The sequence below is a fragment of the Theropithecus gelada genome, chromosome 13, assembly GCF_003255815.1.
Source record: "Theropithecus gelada isolate Dixy chromosome 13, Tgel_1.0, whole genome shotgun sequence".
Classification (NCBI taxonomy): Eukaryota; Metazoa; Chordata; class Mammalia; order Primates; family Cercopithecidae; genus Theropithecus; species Theropithecus gelada.
In genome coordinates this window covers 45,036,928-45,053,359 of record NC_037681.1, presented here as the reverse complement: position 1 = coordinate 45,053,359, position 16,432 = coordinate 45,036,928, and the positions used below count along the sequence as shown (strand labels likewise).

At 36.2% G+C, this 16,432-nt stretch overlaps 1 protein-coding gene across 1 annotated transcript in view; it reads right to left on the bottom strand.

The window, feature by feature from the left end:
- The window catches only part of NCOA1 (nuclear receptor coactivator 1), a 275,560-nt gene that overhangs the window by 54,247 nt on the left and 204,881 nt on the right, over positions 1-16,432 (bottom strand). Inside the window, exons 12-14 of the mRNA XM_025354227.1 lie at positions 10,283-10,430; positions 7,646-8,969; positions 4,062-4,242 (exon numbers count right to left, since the gene is read on the bottom strand). Of these exons, the coding sequence (XP_025210012.1) occupies positions 4,062-4,242; positions 7,646-8,969; positions 10,283-10,430 (1,653 nt within the window). The remainder of the gene's footprint in view (positions 1-4,061; positions 4,243-7,645; positions 8,970-10,282; positions 10,431-16,432) is intronic.

The following is a 16,432-nucleotide window of genomic DNA, read 5'->3' as shown; positions in this document are numbered from 1 at the left end:
TACTGTAATCTGCTGGTGACAAATTTTCTCAGTGTGGTTTGTTTGAAAACATCTTTATTTCACCTGCATTTCTGAATGATACTGGATATAGAAAGGTAGTTGTTTTCTTATCTTTGTTCATCGAATATCATTTTCTATCTTTTTTCATCTCTATCATTTTGAATGATACTAAGTATAGAAAGTTAGTTTTTTTCTTGTTTATCTGACATAATGTGTCATTTTTCTTTGTTTTAAGATTTTTATTTTAGCAATTTGATTATGACACAGCTTGTAGTAGTTTTCTTTGTGTTTATTTTGCTTGGGATTCATTAAACTCTTGGATTTGTAGGTTTATAAATTTCCACAAATTTGTGGCTGTTATTTTTTCAAAAATTTCACCTGCTCCCCATTCTTCCATAATTATGTATTATTTGTACATTATGACTGCTTTGTATTGTTCCACAGGTGACTGAGGTCCTTGATAATTTTGTGGTATTTTTTTCTCCTCTAATTTGAATAGTTTCTAATACTATGTCATGTTTATTGTTCTTTTTTTTTTTTTTCCTGCAGTGTCTAATCTACTGGTAGGCCCTCTAACAAATTTTTCATTTTAAATATTGTATTTTTCAGTGCTACCAGCTCTACTTGGCTCTTTTTTTTTGAAGTTTATATCTCTTCCTTCATTATGTTCATGTTTTCCTTTAAGTTCTTCAACATATTTAGAATAGCTATTTTCAAGTCTTTTTCTATTAATTCTAACATCTTTGTCACTTCTGGATCTATTAACTGACTTTGTTTGGGTATAGCAAGTTTCTTGCTACATCATGTGTCTTAATTTTTTTATTATATGTTGGAGACTATGAATATAATGTTGCTGAATGTCTGAATTTTGGTGTCCTCTTTAAAAACTATTGAATACTGTTCTTTCAGACAGTTAATTTACTTGTACATTAGCTTGATCCTTTTGAGCTTTGTTTTTAAGACGTCAAAGCAGGTCTAGAGTAAATCCACTTTAAAGTGAGGCCATTTTCTACTCAATGTCCCAGATGTTCAAGGTGGTCTACCGACTCCTTGGTAGACTGGTCAGGACTTGATTATCTTCCAATCTTGTGTGAGTTCTGGTAGTCGTTCAGCTCACTCCTTCCTGATAGCTGTTCTTCCTTCACAAACTGTTCTTTGCCCCACTTGATGGAGTATTGTTGAAAACATGCACAGTGTAGTATTCAGCCAAGGATTTAAAAGAACCCTGATTCAGATTTCTGTTGCTCTTTTTCTACATATCCTTCTCTTCTCAGGTACTTTGTTCAGCAAGTTATAGCTGCCCCAGTGTCACTGAACTCCTATCACTATTTCCTGAGTTTAGTAAAATATCCATGCTTATTTTGGGTTCCTCCTACCTTTACTTGGTTTGGTAAACGTCTCCAAGAAAAAAGTTGAGATGACTGTAGAGCTCACCTGACTTGCTTCCTTCTCAGAGAGATCACAGTCTCACACTGCCTATTATCTATTGTACTACAAGAATTGTTTAATATATTTGCTCTTTTTCCCATTATTTACAGTAGGAGGACTAGACCAGTGCCAATTATTGTTGTCGCAGTTGAAAGTAGAAGTCCTCTTTCTCAAATCATCAATGTCTTCTGGTTCCAACATTACCTTTGAGAAATTCCTGATTCAGTGTATGGAATTAACAACTTCTCTCTGAAAGGTTTTAGAATCTTTTCCTTATCTCTCATGTTCCAGAATGATATGATGACAAGCTTTGGTACAAGTATTTTTTTTTTCCATTTGTGTTGGATACTTGTTGAAACATTGTAATCCGGGGAAGCAAGTCCTTTAGTTAGTTGCAGAAAATTCTCATATTTTTTGATAAATTTCCCCCTAATTGTTTGTTTAATTCTTTTATTTTTTTAAATTAAATTAAAAATTTAAAATTAATTAATTAATTATTTTTGAGACAGAGTTTTGCTCTTGTTGCCCAGGCTAGAATGCAATGGCACGATATCGGTTGACTGCAACCTCTGCCTCCTGGGTTCAGGTGATTCTCCTGCCTCAGCCTCCCGAGCAGCTGGGATTACAGGTGCCTGCCACCATGCCCAGCTAATTTCTGTATATTTTTAGTAGAGACAGGGTTTCACCATGTTGGTCAGGCTGGTCTTGAACTCCTGACCTCAGGTGATCCACTTGCCTCAGCCTCCCAAAGTGCGAGGATTACGAGCATGAGCCACCGTGCCCAGCCTGTTTGTATAATTCTTAATCATTATTGGCCCTCTGAGGTGGACCTTGTAATTTCCTTAACTTTTTCTGCCCTACTTCCCATTTGTCTTTCTGGGAGCATCTTTTTGTTCTTTCTGGAAGCTTTTCTAAGCTGTATGATCTTACATTTCTCTCATTTAAAAAAAAAAAAAATGTTGGATACCTAATTTCTAAGAGTTTTTTCTGGTTTTTGTCCCTTTTTTTCCCCTTTCCACATTTTCAGGGGTAACACATTTTTATCTTTCTAAGATTTCTAGTAGTTTTTTTCTTTTTTGGTTTATGCATTTATTATGTATTTCCACTGCATACTTTTTCTGTTTATTTCCTTTTTTTCCTTTCAAGTTGCGGAGTTTCCTCCAAGTACTGATGATTCTTGACTGTGTCTGTTCAGTCAAGTCAGTGTCCTAAAACATGGACTGAGAGGGCTGAGTGCTAGGCTTGTCTCTCCTGGTATCCTTCATTGTTGGATGATGAGATAGCAGAATGGCTTTTGTACTTATATACTCACATCCAGACATCTTTCTGCCCATTCAATGTCCCCTGAGAAAATTCTTTCAGTCCACCATATTGGATGGGGAAGGAGATAAGGACCCCCAAACCAATCAATATGCAGACTTTCATTTGATCTCTTTTCAGCCTTGCATCTTACTGTTTCCTCAACTGTGCCTGGTATTCCAGTCTAGAGTCTTACTGCTTCAATTAGAAGAAACTTTCAAAATCATTTAATCTATTCTTATATTGCAGATAAGAGAATTAAGGTTCAAAAAATGCACTTCCTTGAGGTAAGACTGTTAATGACTGGAGAATGTGAGATTTGAATCTAGGTTTCTGACTCTTCCTCTAAAGCTCTGGTCAGCTAAAATACTGCCTCCAAAAATGTCACAGATGATTCAAGATTATTCTCTGCAGCTGTCTGAAATCTTGGCAAACTATCAGTAATTGGGTCATGACAGCTAAAAGTTCCAGTTGGATTGAAATAACTGAAGTCCCACATCCGATACCATCAGAAAAGGGACAGGACTAAGGTCGGAAATCCAGACTAATTTTGAAAGTGAGCTGATTAGTTTCCTTTAGTTTCAAGGTCATACAATGGAATTTTTACCACTGGTTTTTTCAACATCAAAATGTGATGGGTAAAAAAATCTGACAGCCTTATTTTCATAAATTTAATGTATTAAACTATCAAAGTGTCTCTCAACTAGGAAAATGCTAACTTGGGTTAGAACAATAACATATTTTAACACAGCTGTCTCCTAAGCAACTTCATGGAAAACTCATTTTCTGGTATAACATGTATTACTTGAGAAAAGAAATTCCATAATCAGGAATGTTTGGGAAATGTTGGGTAAAAGAAATCTAAACTACTTTCTTTAATACAAGACTTCTCAAAACTGCTAACAGGCATTGAAACATCAATACAAAATGTACGGAATATGTAGCATTTGCCCAGTGTATTTTAGTACCAAATCTTTTATTTCTGCAACTCACAGGATTAGTTTTCAAGGAAGATATCTGGAAACAATCTGACCCAATACTGTATTTCTGAAAGTCCTGTTATGGGGTGTTTTGGGTGAGACAACAAAATTTTTCTCCTTAACATCAACTGCTCACCTTAACATTAATTACAAAAGGGTAGAGGTTATAATTTAAAATATACATGATGCATGAAGTTCACATGCCTAAATATAACTGTTTTATTATTTATAGAGGCATTAATAAAAAGATATTTCACTCTTAAGCCAAGGATCTGTGTAATACTGGTGAGAGACAAAATGCTAATCCACATTATCACTAAACGTTTAAAATGAGGTGTTGTCCCCAAAACATACTATTTAGCCTGGAAGTGGGTCTGGCAGTGGCGGACTGAAGTGAAGCTGGCAGGATCTCCGATTTGATGGTTACGCTGGTGACCGCACCATCCATTCTGTCTGTCTCACATAAGCCTGGCAACTGTGCTGCCTTCTCCAGCGTGGGCAGTAACTGATCAAACTGGTCAAGGTCAGCTGTAAACTAAGAATGGAAACCAAAGTTAGAGGACATATATTCTATACTTTCACCTGAAACAACGCAGAAAAAAGGCTGCTTCTTTAAACTATGAATTCAGTGTGACTTTGAGAGAAGAAAGAAAGAAGAAATAATTAGAATGATTGGGGCTACTTGGAAATTACACGAGCTAACTATTCCATGGGGGAAAATATTTGGATGCTTCTGATATAGTATTCATATACTGCAGGATATAAATAATATACATATATTCGGCTACTATATCTTGGTATAAAAATCTATGTATAAAAAAAGATTGGACTGGAAAAAAGTGTCAGTAGTACTGTGTTACGATGATGGCATTATTATTGATTTTTTCCTGTCATATTTTTCAAAATTTCATAAAATGACTTACTTTAAACTTACATTGATTCAACTTTTTTTGAGATCGAGTCTCGCTCTGTCGCCCAGGCTGGAGTGTAGTGGCTGGATCTCAGCTCACTGCAAGCTCCGCCTCTCGGGTTTACGCCATTCTCCTGCCTCAGCCTCCCGAGTAGCTGGGACTACAGGCGCCCACCACCTCGCCTGGCTAGTTTTTTGTATTTTTTAGTAGAGACGGGGTTTCACCGTGTTAGCCAGGATGGTCTCGATCTCCTGACCTCGTGATCTGCCTGTCTCGGCCTCCCAAAGTGCTGGGATTACAGGCTTGAGCCACTGCGCCCGGCCTTGATTTAACTTTTTTATAATTTAAAAAAGTTTGGGAAACTTTTTCATAAATTATGTATCAGCTTTAAAGATATCAAAAAGATTACTTCCCACTTAAGGACTTAACAGTATAAGAAACATATCTTTTAGAATAGATAGGGAGGCCGGGTGCAGTGGCTCACACCTGTAATCCCAGCACTTTGGAAGGCCGAGGCAGGTGGATCACCTGAGGTCAGGAGTTTGAGACCAGCTTGGCCAACGTGGTGAAACCCTGTCTCTACTAAAAATACAAAAATTAGCCCAGCATGGTGGCGTGTGCTTGTAATTCCAGCTATTAGTGGGGCTGAGGCAGAAGGATCGCTTGAACCTGGGAGGCGGAGGGTGCAGGGAGCCAAGATCGTGCCACTGCACTCCAGCCTGGGCTACAGAGCAAGCCTCCATCTCAAAAAAATAAAAAAATAAAAAAATAAATAAATAAAATAAATACAATTAAAAAAATTAAAATACAAAAAAATTAAAATACAATTAAAAAAATTTTAAAAAAAAGAATAAATAGGGAGTTCCTAAATCTGTCTTAGGTTATGTAGAGAAGAAAACTGGCCTTTATTTCACAATATTGCTATATTATGATTACTTTTTGGGTTTCATTATCTAGTTCAACTAAAATTTTTGTTTCTAGAGTATATAAACAGAACTAAATGTATGTATTTAATTATATTTCTGAGGTCTGGGCACTGTCACATTTAGCAGTAGTTCATTCATTTTTATTGCTGAATTAGTGTCCCACTGTATGAATATGTCACAACATAATTATCCACTCTATTGTGATGGATTTTTGGGTTGCTTCTAATTTTTGGTTGATATGAATAAAGCTGTTAAAAACATTTGTGAACATGTCTTTTGTCACACATGTGCAAAAAGCATTAACCATAAAGGAAAAGATTGACAAACTGAACTATATTAAAGTGAATAACTTCACTTCATCTAAAAGTGCCAGTAAGAGAATGAAAAGGTAAGCCTTAGCATTGAAAAGATATCTGCAAATATATGTCCAATAAAGAACTCATACATAAAGAACTCTTAAAAGTCAATAAGCAAAATAAAAACACATTAAAAAATGGTCAAGAGACTAGACTAGGCAATTTACAAAAGAAGATATCCAAATGACCAATGAATATTTATCAGGGAAATGCAATAGAATACACCCTCAGAATAGCTGAAAATCTAAAATATGGATAATATCATGTATTAACAAGGACTTAGAGCAACTAGAAAAAATACTGATACACTAGGAAAACTGGCATTATCTACGAAAAAGGACATATGTGTATCTTATGATCTTGTAGTTCTACTCCTAGGAATCAATTCAACAGAAATACATGCACATGTGCACAAAACAGATGCACCAGAACTGAACACAATGGCATTATCTTATAAACCTTTTCCTTTTAAAGTTAGTATACTTATTATTTAATGCTGTTTTCTGCTTAAAAATTAGTTTCATTGTACCAAGAAACATGAGACAGCCTTATCCTCAAAGAACACACATGTACAGAACCAGTCAAAATAGTGTTACTACAAATAGTAAACAGAGACCATATGAAGCACTACAAGAGGACAGAGGCAGCAAATGTCTAACTAGGGATACTTGGGGAAGGCTTTATGCAGATGTTATTTGAATTGGTTTGTGAAGGATGAATAGAAGTTCAGTGGGCACAGAAGGAAGAGCAAGGCAGAATATGTTTAGAAGAGAAATGGCTTATTCTAGGAATGACAAGGATTTCCATCTGCCTAGAATGCAGTATTCCTGAGGGAAGAGAGTGACTCTTGTGAGATGACAGCAGAAAACTAAGCTGATTCAAGAAACCGAAGGACCTATGCATACTAAGTGTGACTCATGTTTTAGAACGGAGTCTTGTGGATAAACTGCTTTGTACATACATTGTCTGCTGATGAATGAATGTCTATATTCTGTCTCTAAATAAGGTGAAAACTCCTAGGAAGGGTCATGTTTTTTTAAAACTATATTCCTTCAGAGTCCATAAGCAATTATACAATAAATGAAGATACCTGTTTACTTTTACACCAGTTTCACCCCATCCTAAACATAAAGGTTTCTAATCCATAACAACTTATGGAAAGGTTTGTCTTTACTTACGTCTGTTTCAGGTCATGTTTTGTAAGGGCAATATTCTGTTACCCGGAATATTCAAGTCCCTATTCTCTGATGGTTGAGGGTGGTCAGAATCAGATGAAAAGGAAAACAGCCTTAGGAAATGCTTCAAAGGAAATAAAAAACAAGCCAGACTAGGTAACCTTGTCCACCTCCTTACATTTCTCTCCCACTTCATTTACATCAGAGGTTCCCAAACTTAGGTTTGGTTCCTAGGTTTTATTCCTAGAGAGTTACATTCAATAGGTAGGGATGGGAAGAAGGGGCAGGGAAGGTATTTTAAAAAAGGTCTAAAGATGTGAACTCTGATTTTACAGAGAAAGAAAAATCTCCTTTTTTAGAATTCTACATTAAAACTGTAGCCTTCTGAAGTTCTAAAGAAAACTTTTGAGGGCATGTTGTGATCAATTATTGATACTAACTTCTTAATACATGCCCAATGGATAGGAAAAAACATAGTATGAATTCATATCTGGTCTATAGATGGAATAGAATAAATGAAAAAAAAAAATTACTAGGAATGGCCATTCTGTGAAGCAAGCAGTTACCCACCTGGCTCTGGGCCTCCAGTTTTATTTCCTCAGGAGTGGGTTTGGTCATTGGGGTTGGGTTTGTATTACAAGGATCCATCTGTTCTTTCTTTTCCACTTTCACCTTTACATCATCCAGGCTTAGGTTTGGAGTTGATCTTAAATCTTTCTCATCTTTATCTAAAAGATAGCGTAGGAGCTGATGGTCTTTTGATTCTTTTTTCTTTGAAGCATCCAGCTCTAGTTTTATACTGGAGTTTCCTTGTACCTGTCCAGTCACTGACACAGAAGTAGATGCACTGTCCTTTTTATCAGGCTCGACAGACAAAGTGGTGATATCTGAGGGGCTACCCTCCTGTAAGAGCCGGTGCAGAATTTTATGCCGCTCTGTCAGTGAGCTATGAGAGGAGGGACAAGAACCTCCTGAAGAGTTAGCAGAGGCAGAGTTGGAAGTGCCTGTGCAAGACAGGACATCTTTGCAGCTTGTGTCTATATCAGCATGCCGTAACTGCTGTTCGGCAGTTGTCGTCAAAAGCTGCACTAGTTTGTGACTGGTTTGAGAGTATTTACTGTCTCCATCTGAAAGTCTGTCATTGTTATGCAGAAGCCCTGAATCCAGAGGTTTGCCATCACTAGAGCTGTTGTCAGATTGAATCATTTCATTTAAAATGGATGCAATCTCTTTGTTATCTTTGGACTCAGCTTTTGCTGGTTGTATATTTAATCTGCTAGGTGAATTCTGTGAGCTCATCTGCCTGAGGACTGGAGAATTGGCAGAGAAGCCAACGGAGTTATTGGGTCCTTCATTCATACCCTGTAAAGATGTTACTGGGATGTTTGAATAAGATCGGTTAGTATTATTATTACAGGCACTACTTGTCATGCCAACAGGAGAGCTTAATGTCGAAATATTAGGAGGAAAGGAATTGTTTGGCATTCTGGGCCTTGTTGTCAATCCAGAAGTAACCTGTCTCCTTGGAGACATGAACTGTGCTAGGGATATTCCTGTACCTTCCATAGGAGAATTATTGAGGTTTAAAGAGGGATTACTGCTCTGTGAACTGGCCTGTCCTTGGTTTAAGGCAACATTGGCTACAATCTGACTTCCAGGTGAGCATCCGAAACTTCCTTGGCTGTTGCTAGAATTACTATGACTGCCGCTATGAAGGTCTGAGCTCTGCTGGCGGTTTATTCTGGTGGATACCATGTTGCTGTTGGATGGTGGCAATGTGGATGAACGAGCCACACCATGAGCTGGAGAGATACTAGGATTGACCGAGGGGTTTACTCGGGGAATTGACATTCCAGAATTAGTGTCATCTTGAGGAGAAAGCCCACTGTGCTCCCTGGGGGAAAAAGACATTATTATTCAAACATCTTCATTTGTTTCTATTAAAATATTTTCATGAAACGTATTCTAAAACAAGATCATTGATCTCATTAATATTGCAAGCTATCAAGTAAAGAGCTTCTGTATCATCTTAAATTAAGAAAAAAGTTCCTTAAATTAAGAAAAAATGACTGTAAAATATTAGCACCACTTAATAAGAAATAATGCTTATTGACTCTTACATTTGATAAGGGTCTCAGTTATATGTAAAATAAATTTTTCTTGGTTTTGGAAAAAATCCAATATATGTTCTTTTAAACAATTTCTAAACTTAATATACACAATTAACATTACAATAATTTTTTGGTTGAAAAAGAAACTTCTCACACACCTCTGTTTATAAAGCATTTATTTATGACTCCTGTTACAGCTTTTAAGTATTTCAACTCCAAAGAGGAAGACTGGGTAAGGAAAATACTGTGTCACTGATGTAAAAATTAAAAAGAGTGATATGCAGACATAGCAGATGTTTTGAAAGAGAAATCACAATATGAAAAAAAGAACTGTGCTAATTCCACTCACAAGCATAATTTAAACTAAAAGTAGAAAAAAACAGAATACTGAATTCAGGTTTTCAGTGAGTTTTTTACTCAAATTCATAATTATGACAACAGATTTGTGACTGGCATTACCATGTTCCAATAAGCAAATACATTAGATGAGAAAAAGATGAAGTGAGGGGAAATGTCTTTGTTTTTAATGCTACATTTTAACCACTGTAAATGTAGGATTTCTAATAATTCATAGGATAAAAGAATAGTTTCAAGAATTTACCATATATCAGTGTAAAACATACTTAGAGGGGAACAAATTAGAGGCAATGGCATTCAAAAATCAAGTTGATAGTTTAATGATTTGTAATTTCTGTGAGAAATTGTCAACTTGAACTCAGGAGCCACCAAGTATGCCAAAATGAAAATAGAGCACTTTCAAAAATAAAAATAAAAATAACAATGTTAACAAACTCTGAAATCTCTTATAAGATTCACATATGGAATGTTGTAAATTTTTAGCCATCTTTTTGGTTTTACCCTCTAAAAAGCATATTTTCACCCTCCGCTTTCCTACCTCCCTTTATGAACAACAAAGCTATTACATGATAAAACTATAAAACCCAATATGGATATATTGATTATATATACTCATCACACTAGTTTTATGCCTAATTTAGACTATCCGCTTTCTAGCCATCAAGAGTATAAAAAATTTCTCTAATAAGAGATATGTGAACTGGCTTATTTCATATGAAGCTCTCCAAATAAGTAGTACCTGTCGATGATATGAATTCCCATGATGAAAGGCTGCATGTCTGGACTTTGAGGGTAGCAAAGTTTACACTTGGTGTGGGCGCTAAGCATTGTCCCATCATTCAATATGAATCTATAGGAGGGGCTGGAGGCAGTGCCACGAGTCATCACTGTTTCAAACGAAAGAGAAACCTAGTTAAAATTCTGATACTTATACACTGGCTTTAAGTCACCAGGCTTTATTTCTACGTAGAACCTCATTTTACATGCCCTCCCAACTGCTGACTGCTTAGACTCAGAATAAAGAATAGTTCAGACAAAGCAGATATCTGAGGGGGAAAGATGATTCCAGTTGAAATATACCACTTGATGACAGGGTTTAATTGAGTCATAGTTGAATGGGTGCCTCCTCACGTAAGTTAAAATTATGAGGAAACCCTAAATCTGGGAAACAACAACTTTAATCTTTTTATTTTTTTTTTCTTTTGAGACAGAGTCTCGCTCTGTCACCCAGGCTGGAGTGCAGTGGCACCCACTGAAACCTCCGCCTCTGGGGTTCAAGCAATTCTCCTGCCTCAGCCTTCTGAGCAGCTGGGACTACAGGCGCCCACCACCATGGCTAATTTTTGTATTTTTAGTACAGGCAGGGTTTCACCATGTTGGTCAGGCTGGTCTTGAACTCGTGACCTCAAATGATCCATCCACCTTGGCCTCCCAAAGTGCTGTGATTACAGGTGTGAGCCACCATGTCTGGCCCAACCTTAATCTTTCTCTATACTGGGGGCAGCTCTTCAAATTTATTAAGTCTCCATTAAAAATACCAGAAAATACTTTTCTCTCCTCTCACTCTCAGTATTACCTTTAACAAGTTTGTTTTCTCTTTTGCTGGCTGATTTTTTTAATAACAGCTCTACTAAGATATGACTCACACAGCATAAAATTTATTCTCTAAGTTTTGATCAGCTTATAGAGTTCCTTAACTAATATTCAAATTTAAGTTTTCACTCAGGAATGTGAATCACTAAGGTCCCATTCGACAAGTTATTTATAAATATGTGTAAAATCTGTGGACTATTTTTAATGTTTGAATTTTTAAAGTTTAGTAAGCAAATTAAGATAAAGCCAATGGTTATTAGTATAAGGAACAAAAACTAAGTTAAGACAGTCAAGTCACTTTATAAGCAGCATAATTTACTTTTGGCTTAAAGCTTTACTAACAGCAGAAAAAATTCTAACCATGTAAGTATTTATTAAATATGTAAAGGCTATGCCAGACTATTATGTAATAAAATATCACTGATGTTTTGATAATACCATATAATTCTATTTTAAGAAAGATTGAGTACTACCACAAATGACTATTATAATTTAGCCTGTGATAAATGTTAGTCCAATTTTTCAAAGACATTTCAGAAGGGGCTTTGATTACATTTTAAAGGACATGAGAAAGAGGCTTAAAATTACTAATTAATAAATAATTTTTGAAGTTACATGTTACTTGAAGTAAACAAGACATGTTCTATTTTATTGTCCTGTGTATACAGTACCAACTGAAAAAGGTATAGTTTGTTATAAATCTATATCATAATATATCTGCCTAAGTACCAAAACCACAATATAAATCTAATTGAAAGGATAAGACTTATATCTAACCAACCACATTCTTTACACACCTGGCAAATTTCAGCTAAATCACTGGCATAGTTACTAAATATAATGTATCTAAACTAGGAAAAATTTCGAATTTGGGGAAGCTTATTAATTTAATACAAGATAATTACCACACTTCATGTTTTGAAATTAGATTACTTGTTTTGGATGAGAATGTATGGACTAAGATTTGGCATTTTATAATTCATTCAGCCATTCTTGGAAATGAGAAAAAGGCAATATCTAATATGGTAAAACTTCAATTAATTAGAACTCAGTAAGACTCTCCAGTTAACTAAAATTCTGGTGCTTAATTGTTCAGATGAAGAGGTCAAAGGAAGGCAGCATAAATCAATGAAAAGAGTAAGAGCCTAGGAGTCAGATTCCGGCTTGACCTCTCACTGTCATTTACAAGTTTAAGACTTAATGCAAATTAATGTTCACCCATCTCAGTCAACTCATTACTAAAACTGAGCCAATAACATTGTAAAATAATATCTAGCATGGAGCCTAGCATAGAGTACATAGCAGGTATTGAATGAATATTTCCTCAATAAACATCAGAGGGAAAAAAACCCAACAAATATGCAGCTTCCAAAGTACTTATGTTCTGAGTTACACACATAATCAATCCCTAGACACCATTTATGGCAACAGCTTCAACTCTGTCTAGCAATCACTAATACTTTGAATTAAGAGATAAGTAAGGTAGCCACAGCTCTTCACAGAGTTGGTTCAATAAACATTTGCTCTACACATCAAATTTTCCCTTTAAGTGGGTTTCAAGGTTTAGTTTTGGAATTTCATTTTGTTTATAGGTCCTGGCCTAGTTTTCTGACCTAATTTTATCATCTTTATAGCTAGTATTTTGATCTCTGATTCCTGTGTTCATTTCTAAACTTTTTAGAACACTTAGTGGGGAAAGATATTATTGAAGGACTATTATTGACACCTCAGAATCCTTCCAAAAAAACTTTTAACATGACAGCTGTCCCCCCCCCCCTCAAAATAGGCCTCAACAGAGCCACAAAGCAAAAGAAACATTAAAATTTCCCTGGTTACAGCAGCTGTAGAAGCAAAGCTTTTTGGGTTTTTGATCCCTCCCAATTTGGTGGCGAGATAACCTCAAACAAGCATGCCTTACGGATATTAACAAAAAAGGTAAAAAATGTGTGGCAAGGTACTATGGGTCAGTGCTGGTACAGGTTTATTTTTCTTTGTGGTAGTCACCTAAACATATGCAGAAAAAGAGAAAGAATTAAAAAATTGTTGTGAGGTACAGAAAAAATAATTACCCCTAAATGTTCTAAAATTCTCAATCACCAATGAGCAAATTCTATTTATTATATCAAAATCACTAACAGGACAGTAAACTCACATTTTAAATATTTTTAACAAAGTTTGACATAAAAAGATTTTCAGTTAATTGTCACATGGACCGTGGACTTAACCACATTACGCAAGTCTCAAAGAACATTCTAATTAATCATTGATATGGGTACTTTATGTTGTATAGCAATGCTTCCAAACTTAATACCATAAACCCCTTCCAGCTTTGACTCATGATATACTTTCTTCTTTTTTGGGACAGGGTCTCACTCTGTCACCCAGGCTGGAGTGCAGTGGCGTGATCTCGCCTCACTGCAACCTCCGCCTCCCGGGTTCAAGGGATTCTCCTGCCTCAGACTCCCAAGTAGCTGGGATTACAGGCTCACGTCACCAGGCCCGGCTCATTTTCGTATTTTTAATAGGATGGGGTTTCACCATGTTGGCCAGGCTGAGCTCGAATTCCTGTGCTCAAGTGATCCTCACACCTCAGCCTCTCAAAACACTGGGATTACAGGCGTGAGCCACCATGCCTAGCCTTAACTATATTTTTTAAAAGATGAAAATAGCTTTATTTTAATATAAAGTTAATAGAGAGACGAACAAAGAATAAGTAAAGTCATTTGTAATTCCATCATGCAGAGATAATCAGTTAAAATTTTGTTAATTTTCCAGAATTGGATAAATAGATATCCAAAAGTGAGATCATATTATATATGCTGTGCACTCTTGGTCTACTTTTTTTTTGTTTTTTGAGACAGTGTCTCACTTTGTCACCCAGGCTTGAGTGCAGTGGCATGATCAAGGCTAACTGGTCTTCACTTCCTGGGCTCAAGCAATCCTCCCACCTCAGCCTCCCGACTAGCTGGGACCATAGCTGTGTGCCACCATGCCTAGCTAATTTTTGTATTTTTATTTTTTGTAGAGATGAGGTTTCACCATGTTGCCCAGGCTGGTCTTGAACTTCTGGACTCAGGCAATCTTCCTGTCTCAGCCTCCCAAGGGCTGGGATTACAGGTATGAGCTACTGTGTCCAGCCACCTACTTTTTAATATAACAATATATCGTGGATATTTCAAAGACAAGAAAAGATGATCCATCATTATATGTATGTAAACAGAACTTTCATACAACTAGTTTCTAGGTTGTATAGCCTGACATTTCCCATGACTACTATCTAACTGCTGATAGATGTGCTCCAAGAAAAAGTATTCTGTGAAAAAAAAAGTCTCAGTAACAAAATTTAAAAGGTATTTTTATTGTAGAACTTCTCAGAAACTTAAATACCTTAAATATATCTTATAAATCCCCTAAAGTGGGATTACACATAAAACATCATTTCCTAGTTATAGTTATTAAGTTTGTGGAACCTAGGTTCATATTTTACAAACTTCTCTGTAAGTAAACACCTTAGACTATAGACTCTGATTCAGTAGTCTGGGGTGGGGTCCAGAAATCTAGTTTAACAACTGACCCAGATGAATCTTATCTTACCAGGGACCTTGGGAAGCACCATGACCTAGATATTTCTTTAAAGTAATAGTTTTGAATTGAACAGAACCTGGGAACTTTTTCCAAACTATACATACTTGAATGGATCTTCTCCTACTTTAAAAAGTTCCTCAAGTGATCCTGATACCTATTTCTCTCCAATCTCAATGTAAAACCATGGCTTTAATCTAATTCATGCTAGGTAGTTCCCAAATATTCTTTGACTGAAATGTGTTTTCAAACTTGATTCTGGAAAATATAATAGTAAATTCCCTTTGACAGCAGTTCATGAGTTGACTTTGTCAAGAACAGCTAAAAAACTAAACTAAAACTAGAAATTTTAATGCATATTAGGATTTTGGACTAATTGCTGCCATCAAAGAGTAAGTTAATAGGCAGGAAAAAAAGACAACAAATGGAGGACAAACTTTTCCTGCCTAAATATCATTCACTATAAAGTTCTACACAAAATCAAGAAGATGGTACATAATTTGTTTCACTCTTTTTATACTGTCCTAAGTGAAAAGGCAGCAAGAAAACTGTAAATGCAAACAACAGCTCTCTCCAATCTTGATGGATCAATGGTTGTCAAACTTAAGCATTATTATTATTATTATTTGTTATTATTTTTTTTGAGATGGAGTTTCGCCTTGTTGCCCAGGCTGGAGTGCAATGGTGTGACCTCAGCTCACCGCAATCTCTACCTCCTGGGTTCAAGCGATTCTCCTGCCTCAGTCTTCCAGGTAGCTGGGACTACAGGAATGGGCCACCATGTGCAGCTAATTTTGTATTTTTAGTAGAGATGGGGTTTCTCCATGTTGATCAGGTTGGTCTTGAACTCCTGACCTCAGGTGATCCTCCTCGGCCTCCCAAAGTGTTGGGATTACAGGCGTGAGCCACTGCGCCTGGCCAACTTAAGCACTATCTTTAAGGTTTGTTAAGATATCTGGGCAGGCCTTCATCTGATATTTTAATTCGGCAGGTCAATAGCTTTAACAGGTGATTTTCATGACAGTGTTTCATTGACCACATTTCTCATATCTGGCTAGATACTGCTGAATAGAAAATATCAGAAAAGGCTGTGCTCAATCCACAAAACCTGTTTGTCAGGTTGTTTAGAATCTCCAAAACACTAGATTCAGTCATGTGAACTTTGAACAACTTAATTCTAAGAAAAATACAAGTTATTTCTATTGAAGATTTTTTTTCCTAAAAAATGTAGAATGAGGGAACATTAAAAAATGACTAACGGGGAAGAGGTATTGGATTATACTTACATTTCTTTACATTTTACTCTAAATTATTTCAGTTTATATATTAATGACAAACTAGTTACTTATTATACTTTAATCAATTTGTTTTATGGCCTAGTCACATCTATGGGGAGCCTAGCCATTTGGATAATGAGACAAGCCAGATCTGCTTTGCCTTGGTGAAAATGTACATAAGTTATAGGCAAATAAATTAAATCTTTTAAGAAAAGCCTTGGAAGGCCCAACTTAAAGCAAAAATCAAAAGTACCATATACTTGAGAACTTGAGGCAATGAGTGGAGACAGTGCTGAGTCCCAAACCTACGCAAAAGTCAAGCATCACTCTTGGCAGAGGAAATCACAAAGTTCACATCCAATGGACGGCATTAGTTACTTATTGTAATGGTTTCCAAACCTGGCTGCCCTTCAGGATTGCCTGGGAAACTTTTAAAA